This window comes from Solea senegalensis, linkage group LG17 (assembly GCF_019176455.1).
Source record: "Solea senegalensis isolate Sse05_10M linkage group LG17, IFAPA_SoseM_1, whole genome shotgun sequence".
Taxonomy (NCBI): domain Eukaryota; kingdom Metazoa; phylum Chordata; class Actinopteri; order Pleuronectiformes; family Soleidae; genus Solea; species Solea senegalensis.
Genome location: NC_058037.1, coordinates 14,102,239 through 14,120,769, shown reverse-complemented (window position 1 = coordinate 14,120,769; position 18,531 = coordinate 14,102,239). Strand labels below are relative to the sequence as shown.

General features: G+C 38.2%; 3 protein-coding genes across 3 annotated transcripts; 2 read left to right on the top strand and 1 right to left on the bottom strand.

The window, feature by feature from the left end:
* Nucleotides 1-1,128: 1,128 nt before the first annotated feature.
* Nucleotides 1,129-4,414, top strand: LOC122784072 (protein yippee-like 5). Its single transcript, XM_044049150.1, has 3 exons — nucleotides 1,129-1,313; nucleotides 2,242-2,397; nucleotides 3,387-4,414. Exons 2-3 carry the CDS (start codon nucleotides 2,257-2,259, stop codon nucleotides 3,606-3,608), a joined length of 363 nt encoding a protein of 120 aa, XP_043905085.1. The 5' UTR covers nucleotides 1,129-1,313; nucleotides 2,242-2,256; the 3' UTR covers nucleotides 3,609-4,414.
* Nucleotides 4,415-4,940: 526 nt separating this feature from the next.
* On the top strand, nucleotides 4,941-10,261 carry slc35a1 (solute carrier family 35 member A1). The gene is made up of 8 exons (XM_044049149.1): nucleotides 4,941-5,194; nucleotides 5,999-6,179; nucleotides 7,287-7,446; nucleotides 7,736-7,888; nucleotides 8,016-8,082; nucleotides 8,633-8,809; nucleotides 8,922-9,056; nucleotides 9,446-10,261. Exons 1-8 carry the CDS (start codon nucleotides 5,185-5,187, stop codon nucleotides 9,580-9,582), a joined length of 1,020 nt encoding a protein of 339 aa, XP_043905084.1. The 5' UTR covers nucleotides 4,941-5,184; the 3' UTR covers nucleotides 9,583-10,261.
* Nucleotides 10,114-18,526, bottom strand: rars2 (arginyl-tRNA synthetase 2, mitochondrial). Its single transcript, XM_044049148.1, has 20 exons — nucleotides 18,367-18,526; nucleotides 18,156-18,229; nucleotides 17,971-18,073; nucleotides 17,468-17,551; nucleotides 17,164-17,264; nucleotides 17,019-17,074; nucleotides 16,718-16,801; nucleotides 16,557-16,633; nucleotides 16,277-16,435; nucleotides 16,059-16,165; nucleotides 15,287-15,382; nucleotides 14,174-14,234; nucleotides 13,915-13,991; nucleotides 13,439-13,563; nucleotides 12,662-12,729; nucleotides 12,448-12,557; nucleotides 11,761-11,856; nucleotides 11,587-11,661; nucleotides 11,407-11,470; nucleotides 10,114-11,008 (listed from the first exon to the last, which is right to left on the bottom strand). Exons 1-20 carry the CDS (start codon nucleotides 18,400-18,402, stop codon nucleotides 10,922-10,924), a joined length of 1,740 nt encoding a protein of 579 aa, XP_043905083.1. The 5' UTR covers nucleotides 18,403-18,526; the 3' UTR covers nucleotides 10,114-10,921.
* Between the last annotated feature and the right edge of the window lie 5 nt (nucleotides 18,527-18,531).

Below are 18,531 nucleotides of genomic sequence, written 5' to 3'. Positions count from 1 at the left end.
AGGGGAAAGCTTGGCTGGATCCTGAGAACGTAAATGTAAAATGTCAAGTTTACCGTTTGTATGTTTTGTGACGTGTGTCAACATGCAAGAGGTTGTGGGGGGGAAACTATTTGAAGATTTTAATAATAACAATAATGAATATGGCAAAGTTTTCAAAGTGGAAAAATACTAATTCAGAAATAAACAGTAAGTGTGTGGCACCAGGCTTGGGCCCTGATGATGTGTTGGTGCTGAATAACTCTCTTAAAAACTCACAAATATAGAGTTTGAATGTAAATTAAAATGCAATAAAATAAAAATGTAATGTAAAATAACTTTTCACTAGGTTTGAATTGTTTGTCTCTGTGTCCGTGTGATGGACAGGCTGTGACCCCGCCTTTCGCCCTGTTATTAAATGTATATTAAGATCTAGAGAATTTACATTAAGTAGGGTGGATATTGGTGCAGTTTTAAAGTTGAACCTGAGAATTACCTTTTTGATTGCTTGTTTTTTTGTTTTGTTTTGTTTTTAATTGATCACAACTGTTATGATGAGTCATTAGTTTTTAAACCATGATTAACACTAAAAATATATTATCATCATCATAATGAGAAGATAAGTTTGCCTTACTTATCCTTCCTTGATCTGGACACACAGGTGGGTCATGGAAAATTAGCAGAATTCTATAAATTAAACAAAATTTATCAAATAACACGTACAAAAATTGAGTGAAAATGTCAGTTTTACCTATTCAGCAATAATATTAGGCGATCCAGAATAGAAAAATAATCAGAAATGTTATTTTATATTTATTTTAAATAAACATTTTGGGAAACACTGAAACTTCACTATGTTGAGTAGAGTGGAGAGTGCACTGCTGCCACCTGTGGTCAGTAATCGGACCTGCATCGAGCTGCCGGACACACATTGACAAACCTGAGACCCTTGAAATTCAAGATAAAAGCATAGATATTTTAAGCTTAGATATGACACTTGATTTTCTTAATAGAAATAAACTATTGACGATAAGCACCGTTTGAATAATTTTTCGTGCCATGATAAATTATAAAAATGATGCGAAACAACATTGTTGTGACTGCCTGTCGCGAGTGTAGCTTTATTTTGAAAGTCCTAAGCGGAACACATCGCACTCACTCTTTTGCTGTGTAGCTGGTCACACATCTGCGAGTTTGACAGCAATAACACACGAAACATCGGAGGACAAAAAAACGTGCTCTAGTTCTGAGAATTGGGACGAAACTGCCAATAAAAAGAGGTCGAATTGAATCACCCGAGTTTCTACAGACGTTTTTGCTCCTCCAGCCAAAACAAGGTGAGAAAAATGGAGCTGACGGAACCGTTATTTGCTCTATTATCGATGACGTTAGCCGTTAACAAGCCACATAGCTAATTGGTAATGTTTATTTTATATTTACTCCATGAAAGCTGACGGCTTGTTCATGACAAAAAGCTAAACCAGAGTCGTTTTTTCCACGTATTTCTGTCCCTATTGATGTACCAGCCCCTATGATGTCTTCAAGTGAGTCATACATATTCTTAAATTTGGGTGTTTAAGATGTTCTTTGTGACGTTTAAGTGCAAACTGGGCTTTTGCAGGTGCAACTAAAGATTATTGACAATATCTGTAAACACATTCAATAAATAACAATAGAGCTAGTGACTGGCTGACTGACTGTTGTAGTTCTAATGAGTCATGATTGGGTGCAGAGCCAGAAATGACTGAATAATTGTTTAGTTTTGACAGCTGTTGTCAAGCCTTTCAGAATTTGGGTTTTATGATGTCAATGATTAGATTGTAATCCATTCTACTTTTTCATCATTCAGTGCAGGTAGTTGGAAAAATATTCACTTAAATACAGTATTAATTTAAACATTTCTTTACACATGACATGGAAATGTTGCATTATTATGTGCTGTCACTGCGTCAAAGTTACAATATTATTAGATTTTACTGAGATTTTTATGTTCCTTTATTATAAACCTCATGCAAAACCAATTGAGATTCAAATCATGTAAATATTTATACATATAGATGTGTATATATTTATAGGAGATAAATAGGAGATAGGAAACAAATACTGCTGCACATCACTGCTTTGCAGTATTGCCCAACATTGTTACATCCAACTGGATTTAGAGATATTAAGTAGATTACTGCTACACAACAATAAAACTATATGACATGGTTCTTTACTTCCAAAGTCACATGATCTAACTGCTGCTTCCTTTATTTTTTTTAGGTTTAGAACCGAACCATGGGGCGCATCTTCTTGGATCATATTGGAGGAACTCGCCTCTTCTCTTGCGCCAACTGTGACACCATCCTGACCAACCGAGCTGAGCTCATCTCCACACGCTTCACTGGAGCAACTGGCCGAGCTTTCCTGTTCAACAAGGTACCGACCCACTAATAGCTCCCTCTGTAGCACATTTGTAGGTAATTCTGCATAATGATGAGTTCTTTATTGCCAAATTGGTATATGTATTTAGATTTTTTTAGAATATAAATTCAAATAATAGTAAAATCCTGATTTTTGTGCTCAGCAGAACAAATTGCTTTATTAAGTTCTTTTGAACCTATCAAGATTCAACCTATACCAGTTTAACCATATTAAATTATCATCAAATACCTTTGAAGATGACGGATTGGGTACTGTAGGAGTTTTCCAACTCCAGAAGATGGTAGTAATCCATCATTATGGATTCAAGCTGCCATGAAACCCCAAGGAAGACGACGATGACGACGGAGATTCATCGGAACTCAAAACTAGGAGTGACGTCACCTACGAGATGACTGTTCCAGAGAAAAGTTGGAAAAAGGAACATAAATTAAAAACACCCGATACATTTTCTGTGCACACAAACAACAATAGCAACACATCCACTGATAAAAATTAAACAGTACTATGTGTAAGGAGGGTTGCAGCAAGAAGACCTGGGTTCGAGCCCCGGTTCCTCCCCGTGTGTGCGTGGGTTTCTCCAGGTGTTTCGCCAGGTTCTCCGGCTTCCTCCTACAGTCCAAAAACATGCAATATTAGTTAAATTGGACACCCTAAATTGACCATAGGTGTGAGTAAAAGGCGGTAGATGATGGATAGATGTGTAAGGAGAAGTGCTATTAATAGGAAAGTAGCAGTGTAGTGCTTGTACAAAATAAAATTTGTCAAAAAATTCTGACTATAAATGGAATGCACTAGTAAAAGAAGAAATATCTTTGGAATATTGTTGAAATTTTTGTCAAATGTATTAATTTTGCAACCCCATCTGCTCCATATCTATCAAAACATTTTCTGTAAGATGCTGGACTTTGCTTGGGCTTCCCATAAACCACAGATGGAAGATGTGGAACATGACAGTAACAGATACCTGATTGTTTACCCTCCAGGTTGTGAATCTGCAGCACAGCGAGGTCCAGGACAGAGTCATGCTGACAGGGAGACACATGGTGCGCGACGTCAGCTGCAAGAACTGCAACAGCAAACTGGGCTGGATGTACGAGTTTGCCACCGAGGAAAGTCAGCGCTACAAGGAGGGCCGCGTCATCCTGGAGAGGGCACTCGTGAGGGAGAGTGAAGGCTTCGAGCGCGTTCCTTCCGACAACTCCTGAGCTTGCACTACAGCATACGTTCTTCAGCTTTCCCTCCTGCAGCATGGAGGTGCAAAGACAGTCGTGTGCCATTTACGAGTAGAGCCACAGCTAAATAAAATAACAGACTCTATGTGGAATGTTAAAACAAGACATGGTGAAGATTTTCCCATAACCAGTAAAATACCGCTGGTTCTCTACCCATGTAAAACCGCCCACAATTTTAATGTGAGCCCAACGCTGTGGTGTTTTTTTTGTTTTTTTATGTGTTGGGTGGGATTTTGGTTACTGTCAGGATGAGAGGCTTTTTTGTTCTCGTGCCACACAAGTTCAGACAGTTTGTTTTGCAGGGATATAGCTAATAACAGCACACACTGAATGTACTGATGCTGAGGAGAAGTCATTCATTTGTTTAGAGAGTCCCCCAAGAAATTCCATTTCTGTCAACTGCTCAATATAATATGGTTGAAACTCTGTTTTTCATATGCAGTAAGTAAGTCAGTATTTTATTTATTAGCTTTACCACAATATAGGAACATGATCAATGTAAAACAAAATAAAAGAAATGAAACATTTAATTCTCTCACCATAATGTATCCATTGTATATCTATTCTCTATTTCCACCTCATGAAAATATGATCATATTTTAGAGGGATGCTGGAAAAAAGACAACTTATTCCACTCTCTGGATTTAATGATCATATTTCCATGTTCTGTTCAATTGTATGACTAATAACACACCTGGTGACCTGTTGTTAAATTATTTGACTGGACTCTGAAAAACATGTTTGTAAAATCAATAAATCCAAACAGTATTGGTGAAGTATTTATTTGTCCATTTTTATCATCTTATGCTGCAATATATATTTATATTTATATTTATAAAAATATATTTTTGCATTGGTTTGAAGCCCTTGGTCACATCACATGTCCTGTATTTCTAGTGTCACATGCTGGTATAAGTCAAATGGTCTAACATGGCATTTTAAAATTATGAATACAAGTCACATGCATCCAACAAAAATGTGTATTTTGCTGAGCATAATAACAATGTGTCATTGAGTCTGTCATTACTGGGTCACATGGCAATCCGGTGAAAATCCATACTGTGTATACCTACAATATACAGGGATATCCTTTTCATGCATTTTCAAAACAGCACTGAATATCATTTCCTCTAAGGACATCCTTTGGGACACTGTCATGTAGGGACAGTAGGGAACTTCAACGGCCAGGCATGGGCAAAAACACATCTAAATGTAGTCAGTCATCATCTACACGCTATTTCAGCGTGATGAAAACCAGCGTACCTTTCATATCTTCGACTCGCATGGCATTGTGGGAGATTGAGGCGGTCCTGTCGCCTGGCTGACAGACATCTAAGCTAACTCCACCGCCGAACACGCTACGGTTGGCTGTGGCCCAGCTGTTATTACCGTTTGCGCTGCGTTGTTAGCATGTACCGTGGTGGGGAGCATGTCTCACCCCCGTGTCAACTCAACTAATTATGCGCGTATAGCTTTCGATGACATGTAGCAACGTCAGTAGAGGATAACCGACTTCCTCCCCACTCGGACGGACACAATCAGAGCAACAATGGCCGTCGGTGAGTTTTACCTGTGACTAAGAGCTAGCATGAGAGGTAACTGTTCGAGATCAGTCATACAGCAGGAGAAATTAAGTCATCCAATGGATTCGCGTCAGTGCGTCTTAATACTTGTGTATGTGGAATAATGGCGCATCGCGATAAAACTCATAGTAGGGTGAAGGAGATGACTTTCTTTTAGGACTGAACAATACATCTTGATTACAAAGGGTGTGTGTGCTATTTCCAACACACAGTTTCCCTTATTATTTCTTTGCACTAAATGAAAAGAGTTGATATTTTGAGTTGGGTGTCTTAAGTTAAGTCTCTAAATGTGTTTCTATTTCATATACGTGGAGAGAAAATGCTGTTAAGTTTGCCAACATCACTCATTCACTCAATCCTCTTCTGTGCCAAGTGGCGCTTGAGGCATCAAGAAGTCCCTCCACCCGGTCTGCCACCACTCTCGGCGCTTTTTGCCTACATACAGTCCTGGTAATTTATGTTTAAGTGCCACTATCAAGGGGGAACCTGCATTTTGTCAGTCATTTCAGGACTTTCTGATTTACAGTTATCAATATGTAAGGAAACATGGTTCTTTTCTGGTGACATGGTTCAATGTACAAAAACATACATGAGTGACATTAAAGGTCTAGTGTGTAAAAGTAAAATTAAGTAAGATTTTTCATTGGCATAAATAATGAAATAATCATACTTAACATATTTATGTGTACATGCCCTAATTTTATGAATTGCTGTTTTTCCATTTATTTGGCGTAGCCAGTGGCAGTTTTTCTAATTGAAATCACTGTTATGTCTCTTCAGAAAATGTGAGTATGGTGTTCAAGCTGTACTGCCTGTCTGTGATGACTCTGGTGGCAGCTACGTATACAGTAGCACTGCGGTACACAAGGACCATTTCATCAGGAGATCTCTACTTCTCCACAACTGCAGTGTGCATCACTGAGGTCATCAAGTTAATACTGAGTCTGGGGATGCTGGCAAAGTAAGTGGTTGTCAGTCACAGCTTATCTGAATTTAAGGAAATGTTCAGGTAGTAGGGCTGTCGCTTTTTATTCAAAATTATTTTGAACGTGCGATGTAAAGTGTACGCTAGCACTTTTCCATTATACAGTTCTAGTACTACTCAGCTGTTGATGTCACATTTTAGTGTAGGCTCAGCTCACCTGGAACCTTGCCAGAGCAAGTACCAGGTACTATCCCTAATGGAAAAGCAAAAAAACAAGTAGAGATGAGTCGAGTTGAACCAATGTTTGAAATGTATCTCATAAGTGTCTAGTTAAGTAGATTCCAGCAGAGGGAACTCATTAGGTTTCACACCATGTGACGGTGTCAGTCGAACAAATTACAGGTCATTATAAATTCTGTGGAGTTGTTGTGGAAGACAGTTGCTTCAGTGGATTTTGGGAGCAGTTGCTGTAATGATTAGCCTGTCTGTTCTTGTCCTGCACTTTAGAACAAATAAAACAACTTAGGTCAGAGGCCCTGAGCTGGTTCAAACATTGCAAACACATCAAACATGGTTGTCAGTAGTATGTTCATAAACCTATAACACCCTGTGGTTGACATCAGCCATAACAATCTAATCTCCCATTTTGAAGCCTAGTGATAAGTGTTTGGTCCGGAAACCCTGTTGATGTTTAAGTTCACAGGCGTCACCTGCAACCAAATAAACAATACCAGCTGTTAATCACACTGGTGACTATGTTGTGCTTTGTCCATTGTTCTTTGAAACTCATTGTCTGCCAGCTGTTTTCAGTGCAGAACTGCCAAGCGTTCTACAGAATTTTGACTGACGCAACAAAATCATGTGTCCTATGACTATATAAACACCGAAACTACCAAAGGAAAGAGTAGACTCTCTTCGTTCATCAGACGTCATTGGCAGTATAGTGGGCAATGTTTTAATAACAGAGTGTAAATCAAATAGGAAGTAGACTTGCATTGAAACTCAGATCCTCTCTAATTGAAGGAAACTCACAGACGGCACTTCACACATATTCTAGGAGAGGAATTAATGTCATGTAAAGTGTGCAAAAACTATAAACACTTCCTCAGCTTCATGAGTCTGTTCTCATGTCTTTTCTTCCAGAGAAACAGGAAGCCCCAGCAGACTGAAGAACGCCATAGTGGAGCATTTGTTTTTAAGCCCGAAAGAGCTGCTAAAGCTGAGTGTGCCCTCAGTCGTGTACGCAATTCAGAACAACATGGCCTTTGTTGCCTTGAGTAACCTTGATGCGGCAGTTTATCAGGTATGGATTTTACTACTGCTTTTTTTTCCTATTCTGTCATATGATGGTACAGTAATCGGAGTGCAACAAGAGAGTTTGTGCTACAGGGAGACTCTTGGAACTGCATGTGATTTTAATGCCTGCTGTAAATGTCTCCGACAGACGTCTTGCACTAAATGAGATGACGTGATGACGCATAATGCGACGGAATTCTTTCATCATTAATTAAACTGCTGATTTTCATGATTTCCTGTCTTGAGCTGTGGCAGTGTGAAGCAGAGTGTTTACTTGCCCGTGTTTTCCGCTTTAGGTGACCTATCAGCTGAAGATCCCCTGCACGGCCTTGTGTACAGTCCTCATGTTGAATCGTTCTCTAAGCCGAGTGCAGTGGGTCACCATTTTCATACTCTGCTCTGGCGTCACACTGGTTCAGTGGAAGCCTGTAGAAGCTACTAAAGTCCAGGTAGGGAGAGTAATGTCAAATTTCTAATGACTCTGTGAAACACCATCTGTGATTTGGATTTTTACTGCATCTGTATTTCGTTGGACTACAGGTTTTGGCTCATGTGACTCATTTTTTTTTTCCACAGATTGATCAGAATCCTTTTATTGGCTTCATTGCCATTGCTGTTGCTGTCATTTGCTCTGGATTTGCAGGTAAGGATTAAGGCCTCAATTATCCTTAAATGACAAATAATCTGTAAATACAGCGTCTAAAGGTCTTAAAATAGCACAGACACAATAAACTAGATTACTAACTCTACTTTAGAGCTTTGGAACATTGGCATCATTTAGCATCTTTATTATGAGAGCGCACACAGAATATAAAAAGCTTAGGGACAGGAATGTAGAGCGTAAAAAACAGAATCTGAAGGGTTAGCAAAATAATGTGTGTAATTATGACTGTCTAAGTTGTGACTGAGCACAGAAATACGGGTCGCTCTGATGTCTTGGTCTGCTCGTTTCATGTTAGCTGGCATCTTAAGCTGTTTTAATCTTGCTTTAATGTATATTTTTTGAAACCAGAAGACATGTAATGGATTAAGGCTCAACAAGACAATTGCTCCATGTATGGAATGGATGGCACTGTATTGGAATTAGGGTCATGATGTTAGTGGCTATCATGGAGATGTAGGATCTGTCATGTTTAAATTTAATTTTAATCCACACCTAATGTAGTAATGTTCTTATGTATGGTCTGTTTTAGGCGTATACTTTGAGAAGGTGTTGAAGAGCTCGGACACGTCTCTGTGGGTGAGGAACATACAGATGTACCTGTCTGGAATCATTGTCACACTGATTGGTGTTTACATGAATGATGGGGACAAAATCCTGGAGAAAGGCTTCTTTTTTGGTTATACACCCTGGGTGTGCTTTGTAATCTGTAAGTACAGTAGAAGCTGAATGTTTTTGGTTTTGTTTTTAACTAAGATTTACCTTTAAAACTGTTGTTTATTCAGAGAACATAAGTCATTGTCGTCACTTTGTGCCAACAGTCCTGGCCAGTGTGGGCGGTCTGTACACATCAGTGGTGGTGAAGTACACGGACAACATCATGAAGGGCTTCTCTGCCGCGGCAGCCATTGTCCTCTCAACTGTGGCGTCAGTCATCTTGTTTGGACTACAGATAAGTAAGTTTAGTTTACACCACCACGTTGCCGGAATATTGGCAATGGAGAATGTTGCCGTCCACCTGATCATAAAATGTGGGTTGTCTTGTGTCGGGCTACTTTGAAGGATTATTTTCGTAATGGATGATTCTGTCCTTTATTTTCTCGATTAATCGATTAGTTAGGCTAATAAAGAGGCAAAAGTTGCACCTGGTGATGGTTTCTGCTGCTGTAGCTCATCTACTTTCAACAAGTTTCAACAACATTTTTTGTTCAGTGATGCACTTAACCTTGTTATAATGAGCAGTTATTTGAGTTATTGTTGTCTTCCTATCATTTTGCATGGGCATAGATGGACGCACAAGGAAAACTTTGAAATTAACTAACATCATTTTTTCTCCCCCCTTCAGCCATCACATTTTCCTCTGGTGCCCTGCTCGTGTGTGTTTCCATCTACCTATATGGACTTCCAAAGCAGGACACGTCCAAATTTAAGACACCACAAGATATAGAATCCAAACAAACTGATGAACGTGTGAGTCACTGACCTGCAGCAGAGACGCTTTGCTGGCTGGTGGACCAGGTTGCTTTAGGGTCACATTTCTGGAGAAACAAACAAAAGGAGCTCCTGCACTTGAGATATCAGAGAGCCAGTCCACCTTTTTTATTTTTTTATTTCAAATGAACGAACACAGCAATTGTGCAGAATTGCTCTTCTAATCCAGCCCACTTCCACCCGCATAGATTGAATTTGGATCTTGTCCAGGAATCTTAATGTTTTTATTGATGGTTTTGGATAATCTTTTATTTAACACACTTTTTTTTTCTTTTCTTTTTTTTTAAAATGTCCCTCAATTAAGCAAGTCCTGTCTCATTATCGGAGCCACATGTTGTGATGTGAATTTGTTACTTTTACTTCAAAGTATTTTAAAAAGGTGGATAAGTACTCAACTCCTTCTCAGGAGTGTTTTCTTCTGTTACAAGGTGGTTACAAAGTTTTATTTTACTGTTTTTAGGCTCATGCCGCACAGTGCTTTTAATAAATGTGTCCAAATCACAGAATGATGAGATACTTGGAAACGATGAAGACTGCATATGTTATGTTATCGAAGTGTCTTTTGTATCAGACCTGTGTTGACTTCTGCTCTGGAGATTACTTTGAATTTTTTTTAATTAAATTGAAATGAGTTCATGTTGAAATAAAAGATTTGTGAATTTCTGTCCAACACATTGATATTTTTTTAAGAGACAGAAGGCGGTGGATTTCTCCGCACGGGAGCAAAGCCACGTCTAGTAAATGAAGACCGGTGTCTCTTTTCCAAAGCCACATACATTAGGGCAACGTGAATGTAGGTTCTCTCAACCTGCAGCACAACGAGGTCCATAACTTAAGTGGACATTTCTTGTTGCTGTGAAAAGGGGATGCTCAATCAATATACAGTGTTTTTTCATTCTTGTCATGCTGGTTTAATGGTTTAGACTAGAAGTACACACTTTTACACTGTTTAGCATTACAGATAATATGGATTTTGTTTCGAATCAAAGTGGATTGGCTAAAATGAATGTTGTCCAATAATCACAACAGTCAAGACCATGTTTTTAGCTTTGTCTTGGACACTTAACCAGTTTTAAACTGGGATATTGGACTTAAGGACTTAACTTAATTTTGTATTGTTTCAACAGTTACTGCATTCTCTATTTTATAGTTAACTGGTTCTTTCCTACAAGGCCTTTTTAAAATGTTGAAAAGCTACATGCTGCACATACTCGGTTCAATTTCATTATTTTATTTTTTATTTAAAAATGTCAGGCTGTTATTTACAGTTATTTGGTTACCTGTACCAGTGAATTGACATGATAATTGCGTTACAAACTTTCACAGAGCTTCACATTTTCTCCACCGGGGTTATGCCAAGGATCATCATCCCGCTGGCCAGGACTGAGCAGGAAGCGCCAAACAATCTTAACCTCGCCTGTTGACATTGAACAAATATGATAAAAGAAACAAAACACGACATTAAAAATGTGAGTGACAGGACGATCTCTGGACCATTATAGTGTCACAACAAGTGTCTGGCTCAAACCTGGAGTGGAACCCTAATAAATGTTAGTGGTAAAATCCTGTTTGTCTTACTATTTCATATAGATAAAGATCTGCTGTGAAAAAGGTCTATTACAAAATTCAAGATGATGAAACCCAAAAGGCAGAGAATAGAATCTGCTGCAGATTAGATGAAACTCCTGTCCTTTGTGTATATGAATGCAGTATTGCTCTGTCTTTTACAGATTATATAACATTGCATGATGGTAGTTTTACAGGATAAAAAAAAAACAGGTTTGTACATATAAAAGCAAGCATTTCTCTTTCTACCTGTGCGACATCATGAGGGCTTCCTTTGACTGGCAGCTCTCTGTGTGCCTTGGCGCTCAGGTGACTGAAAAGACAATGGACAGGAATAGTATCATCACACCTGTGTACACATTCTATAGGATACCTCTGTGATGCAACAGTGTACCAAGTTAATCAAGGCTAAGCAACTCAATCTCTTACCACAGCTTTAATAAGAAGTTGACCAAGTGTTTGGGTTGCAGATCCAGGGCTGACTGGTACAGCACCTCATCATAGCTGCACAACACACACATACAGCATGTTTTACAACAAACTGGTGTGCGTTTTGTTTCCCACTTCTCATAACTGACGTTAACTGTGAAGACGTTTGCTCACCGAAGGAGATGCTGGAGGATCACGATACTCGTCTGCTCAGGTAGAAGAGACGCATCAAACGGAGCTGCATCTATTTGACAATTCATCCGTATTAAACTGCAAAATTAAAAAGAGTATTACAATTAACTGTAATTGAACCGCCCACCATTTATCCTTGTGTTGATACATGTATAATATGTCTGCTTAAATAAAAAAAAGAGTCTGTTTGTGTATTATTCGTTCTTTCCCCATTTAAAATCATAAACTGATATTTAATTTGTCCAACTTGTGTGACGGTTGGAGGGTATTTTATGGCTCAGTAGCTGTGTTGGAACTCAAGAGTTAAATGAAATGGAGAAAAGAGATTCAGAGAATTTTAAAGACATACAGTGAAGCTCTGCAACCAATGTGAGTGCTGCACAACAGTGAAATAATGAGTTATGTAAAATGACCAAAATAATGCAAATCTGTGCAATTTAACTCATTTAAAGAGTAAAGGTTTTATTCCATTGGAATCAAAAGAGACACTCAATGGCAGAACTTTGATGGACAGAGCTGACGTTAACCATCTGAAATCTCAGTCTCCACTGACGTGTCAAAAAATTAAAACATCATCTAAGTAATGAAAATAATAATTTTTTCAAACTTTACAACTGGTTGAGTAACAAGTTCCTGTTAGCGTTTTTCATTATAGTTCATTACACAGACCTGCGGAGGCGAGCGTGTGTGTACTGAAGAAAGACGCCCGTGTCTCCCTGAGCCTGCAGCATCCTGTCCCAGTCAAACTTATAGTCTGACTGCAGTGGACCTTTGAAATCCTGAAACAAAGTCAGTGGGGAAAAAAATAAATAAACGTCACACTGAGTAATGGAAAAAGGCTGTTTAATATTAGCCTGAGATTAAGCTGAAAACTTTAGTTAACCTGAATTATTAGTGCACTAATTCCCACTTTCTCGGCTGTGTGTTCTGGATCGTCCATTTCCTTTGTGGCTGTGGAAAGAATGAGCACTAATGTCAAGTCTATTCATTCATTTCAAGTTAGACACATAACCAGGTTGTGGAATTTATAATGTGCCTTTGCCAAATCTGTCCAACTTTCAAATAAAAAATCAATCATCTCACACATATACTGTAGTTTTCCTCTTTTGTTCCCCTTTTAAATACTTCAGGCCTGTTTCCAAAGCAGGAACTAGTGACTACTAGTACTTTTTGAAGGTACCTGTATGTAGAGGAATCAATATTACTTGTCCTGGAGTCATTTAAATCTCTGTTGAAGTGACACTTGTTTCAGCAAGCTTTTGCCACCTGATTGTTTTCTTCTCTGTTCTCAACTGTACAGCGACCTTGGGTTTCGTGAAAGGCGCTTTATAGATCTAAGTCATAATTATTATGTTCAGGTGCATTTTTCACATATTTATCTGAGGTAACACTGAGCCTATTTTAGGAATCTTAACTTCCATTTCCAGTTAATCTGGTTTCTTTCTTTTTTTTATATAATGGCCGTGTATTGTTGTTGAGCAGGGTGCAATGTAAACCTGTGTGAACAGTATAACATAATACAGGCAGAGTGACAGTGAGAAGCAGCAGCTACAGCTTCATTTACTGTATTTCACTTCCTTGGCTCCGCAATTAGCACAACTATTAGCTAGAATGTGCCCTATTTGTTGCTAAATTGCTTGAAGTGTTTGTTGGTCTTTACTTTTTGTCTGGCTCATGTTGTTCAACATCCTGGCCCGTGCTTCATCCAGCACGTCCTCCAGGAAAACCACCTCGCCAGTCCGTGTCTTCATGCCCTGCACCAGGCCAAAGGGCACATGCTGACAGCTGCAGCCAGTCATCGTAACAGCAGTTTTGTGAAAAGATAAATTGTGATACAGTGTTGCTCAAAACGGTATGTAAGAGAGTACAGTCAGTAACAAAAAGAGCACTGTTTCTAATTACTACAGCTGTTTGTGGTGGGTGGGGTGTCGATTCACCAAGTATTGCTAAATCCAAGTGAAAACCATTTACATTCCATTCTTAATTTAGTGGACACACAATTATGACTTCCCCAGTATTTTCAACACTCTTTCACACTCTCACATAGCTGATAAACTGTAAGACATTTTTATAAAAGTTTTTTTTTACTTAAATGAATCAACAAAAAGCTTCAAACATGTGTATTATATCATGTACCTTTGGGCCCAAGAATGTCCCATAGCCAGCAGGATCTGGAACAACTGCTGGAAGTGGTTGGCTTGACTTTTATCTGTCTTGAAAAAAAAGATAAAGCAAAGTAATTTAAAAAAAAAAGAAAAAGAAAAAAAAGAACACTTTAGTGCTTTATTGACTGTAAAAGAAAATAAATGATAAAAGTTTTTGGAAATTTATATGACATTACCCCATCTGTATAAAGACAACACTGCACCAAGTGCATCACTGTCTTAGTCCTTACCACATAAATCATCTCATCAAACTGGTACTGCTGTTTTCGGGCAGCAGCTGCGGCGAGATCTCTGCAATAAAGAAAATGTAAAATAGCAAATACATAAATACATAAACACAGATTTCTATTTATTTTTTTGTATGTATATACATTCATTGTCTGCCACATTATCCTCCACATTGGACAGATCGCCAGTCCATCGCAGGGACAACACACAGAGACTAACAACCATCCAATCTCACACGTACACCTCTGGTCAATTTAAAGTGTCCATTTAACCTTTGCATGTTTTTGGACTGTGGGAGGAAACCGGAGAAGTCGTACATGTTTACTTCACACAGAGGGGCCCTTGCTTGAACTGGGATTCAAACTTGCAACCTTCTTGCTGTGAGACAACAGTGATAGCCACTATTTCACCGTGTGATCCCACGACCAAACAATGTTTTCAATATGATACAATATGATATACTTTTATTGTCCCTTGGACTCGATGGCATTTAATAATGCCTTCACAGACACAATAAAAACACCAGGAGTCTATTACACAATATCTACAGCCTCAAGCAGTGTTGGCTGATGAATTTACTCCCCTTTCATCCAGGCTTTGTGATGCATCATCATCATTAATCCAAGTCATTCATTAATCATTCCCATAGCATTTTGCTTATTAAACTGACAATAACGCTTTGGTACTTACTTATGACTACACTACTTGGAATGTGGTCGTTTTAATCCCCTCTGTGGTTCCTCCTTCTGGTGTGCACACCAGCTTTTTTCTATTTAGATAGATTTTTATTTGTCTTCATGATCGAATGTGTGTGTGAATTTCAGGCTATTCTGCAACAAAGTCACCCACATAAATAATGGCGTACTGTATTGCAATGCTGATGTAACTGCATATTTTTTTGCTTTTCCCACAAAAGGTCTTTCACTTGTTTATATTTGTATGAATAGCAAACAAGTTCTGTGTCAGTAGTGGAGAGGGGAACCACAAGCTGAGACCCACATTTTGAGACTTTAACTGTTATGTTTATTAAGTTTCCTAGAAATAACAATAACTTTACATGAAATGTTTACTTTTCTCCAGGCCAAATAACTCTGATGTAGAACTCTAGTACTGACCTGGTGATGTAGAGCGATGTGCCGTCGCTGCGGAGCAACGTACAGACGCTGCTCATGTCGCCCTGAGAGGAAAGATCCACTACTCCAGTTCCTTTCCTGGCAAGATAAACAATTATTTAAACTATAATATATGTATCAAGAGGTTTGACCCATGTCTCCACAAGGGGTCATGAAGTATGTAAAACAAATTACTGGGTGTTGATTCACAGAAGTACACATTTTTTTGTTAAGTCAATGTAAAGTGTCAGAATTTCTTAAAAATAGGAAATACAGTATTAAAACTATCATTAAGAGCCAGACTGCTTTGATTTTTAAGATGTGTGTTAAAAGTAAAAAATGCAGAGAGAAATGTGTTCATGAAAAAGAACAGAAAAAACATCCGATACTTTGCAGAAATGCGTTCTAAATTGTAATGAAACGGATAATTTAGTCAGAATTCCTGGAATCAGATATTAAATGTTAAACAGTTAAAGTGAATCCTACAGTTAATTTGTTAGATTCATGCTGTTATTTCTTTCTTCAATGCATAAAAATTAAGTATACATGGTTTGGCGGGAAGTTGTCAACGTATAAAATGTATAAAAAAAACACGGATTCCTCAAGAGAAAGGTTGAGAAACACTGATATAATTCAACTACAAAAGTCAAAAATGACTAAATGTTTCTCTGTATTCTTTAAGCTTTGGTAGGAAAATTGTAAACCATCTGATTGGTTTATCCCTGAGCACATTTCATTACTTGGTGATCACAACCACCAAATTACTGTTACTTACTCTGAGGTTTTCAGCAGGCTTTGGCTCTGCAGCTGCTGCACCACTTCTAGAGCTTGACCTTGGTGCTCGGACTCCCCGGAGTAAACATCAAAGTGGATGCCTAACCGCTGGAAACATCAGATATTAGTTACTGATGATTCAAAATGATATTCCGTGTCTTCAAGTGTGTAGCTAAGACATTTAACTTTTGACCATGATGTCATTAATCATGCATGTACCTTATAAATGTGTTGATACTCCTGCACTGTGATGTCTCTGAACTGTTGCCATAACGACAAGGCCTGGCTTTCGTGCTGCTCCAGCTGTCTAAAGAAATCTCTGGCAGCCTGCTTCATATCCTCGTTGTGCTCCACCTCCTTGTTCACTTGGACGTAAACCTGGAAGACACTTAACATTTAAATTATACAGAAAATAGAGGCAATATGGTAATATTGTAACCCAAACATGACTGGAAAATGCTGATTTGTATGATTGTGGTTCACACATGTACAAACTCACCTCAAACAAATGCTGTAATGGATTCTGTTTTAATTTTTCCTGACATCCAAACTGGCCAAAACCAGCTCCTAGCAAACCTGAAATCCAAGAAGGGACACTAGCATTTGGGATTTTATGACAAAGAGAAGACACCAGCTAGTGATTTTACATTATTTACTTACCAAACTGCATACCCCAGTCTCCAAGGTAGTTCATACGGATCACATTGTTTCCAAGGAATTGCTTTAGGTTGGAAATGAAGTTACCTGGAGGAGGAGTTCATATTATTTGATCTTTTATGCTAAAAGAATTTACTTTGAGTTCTTAATGGGACACAGGATTTGTTTGTGTTGACTTTCTCTCTTTTAAGGTGTCACATATATTTGGCGGAGACATTTTTCAGATGACAAACTATTCACTCTTAAAGAAAATAATAATGTATCTGCAATAATCCTTAATAAGTTTACTTCAGGTAATACTCACCAATAATTGTCGACCGCAAGTGTCCAGCGTGGAATTTTTTGGCAATATTTGGAGAACTGCAACATATAAACACATACACTTTCTCCGGTACAATGTCTAAATGTGAGGAGGAAGACGTATGAGGTGTTTTAAAATAATTTCATACCTGTATTCCACTAAGGTTGTTCCTTTTTTGAGTTGATTCAAAAGTTCACTATTTAATCCAAATTTCACATCCTCCTGTTTTTCAAACGGCTCCAACATTTTCTAAACCAGAGAAAGATTATGAGTGAAATGCTTTGGTAACAACATCATTTTTGTAAGCAATAATAAAGCTTCTTTAATTATTAATATTTCTTTTAGCTTCTCCATCTCTAGGAGTCTACACAGCAGATATCCACATATCTTGATTGAAATAGAAAAACTAATCATAGTAGGAAGGAAAATGTAGGAAGTGTGCACTCACAAACCTCGACAAGAAGCTTGCGATGAATTGTAAAGTTGATCATTCCACGCTCAACAGATATTTCATCCACCACGTTGTCCTGCTTTAACTGAAAAATAGATGCCATAGGTTATAGCAATAGCACATTTTATGCGCCAAGACAAGAACAAAATTAAAAATAAAATGTCATTGTTACAAGACAACAAAATACAATAATACAAGGAGAAGATCATGCCCAATAGTAACTGGAGAAACAAGATGCAAACTTTAGAAATGCAATATTTCCTTGTTTGATGCAATATTTGTCTTTGGTGAAATGAAACCCAGCAATGTTTTCGACAAGGAATACATTGTATCCAATACCCTGGATATTTATTTTTTGTTGTTCATTTCTTTTTAAATTTACATTTTACTTTCTCTGGTGGGGTAAGCATGAAAACAGTGTTATGATTTTTCCTTAAGGTTTCAACCAAATCTCAATGTATACTGGAAGCCAATTTAATTTGTCTGAATTGGGGTTTCTCTTACCTGGGAAGCTAAGTTTTCTGTCTGCAACTGAACGTTTCCACTGGATGGTAAAATGCCTTTGTCTCGTAATGTGTTGATTGATAGTCTGAAGTCAGCAGACTTTCTAAAGACAACAAGACCAGGGAGTTTATAACAAACCAAAGAGGACAAACACAAGTTAGGATTATAACTGTGGACAACTTAACTGTTTCTTAAAAACTGGAACTGCTGACAGGACTGGTATGAAGACATCCTCCGGCGCCTGCAATGTCCTACCCAGCTAAACATTAACACACACAAAAGACAAAATCATAATAAAGACAGGTCAAAATAATAGTTCTGAAATAGACTGGGGTCAAGGCGTGTTAGCATTAGCACGCCGCCTCTTTTCACTTTACAGACTTTAGACGTCATTACCTTCGCTGCAATTTTCCTCCTGAAGAAACACGCCATGTTTCTTTGAAGTGCAGCAAAACACAAAGAAACACATTTGACGCTAAATTACAGAAATTCAGCCATAATGAGCTTCCAATGACATGGCTAACGTGCTTTTCTTTTCTTCCTGGTCCCACCGCTTCCGGT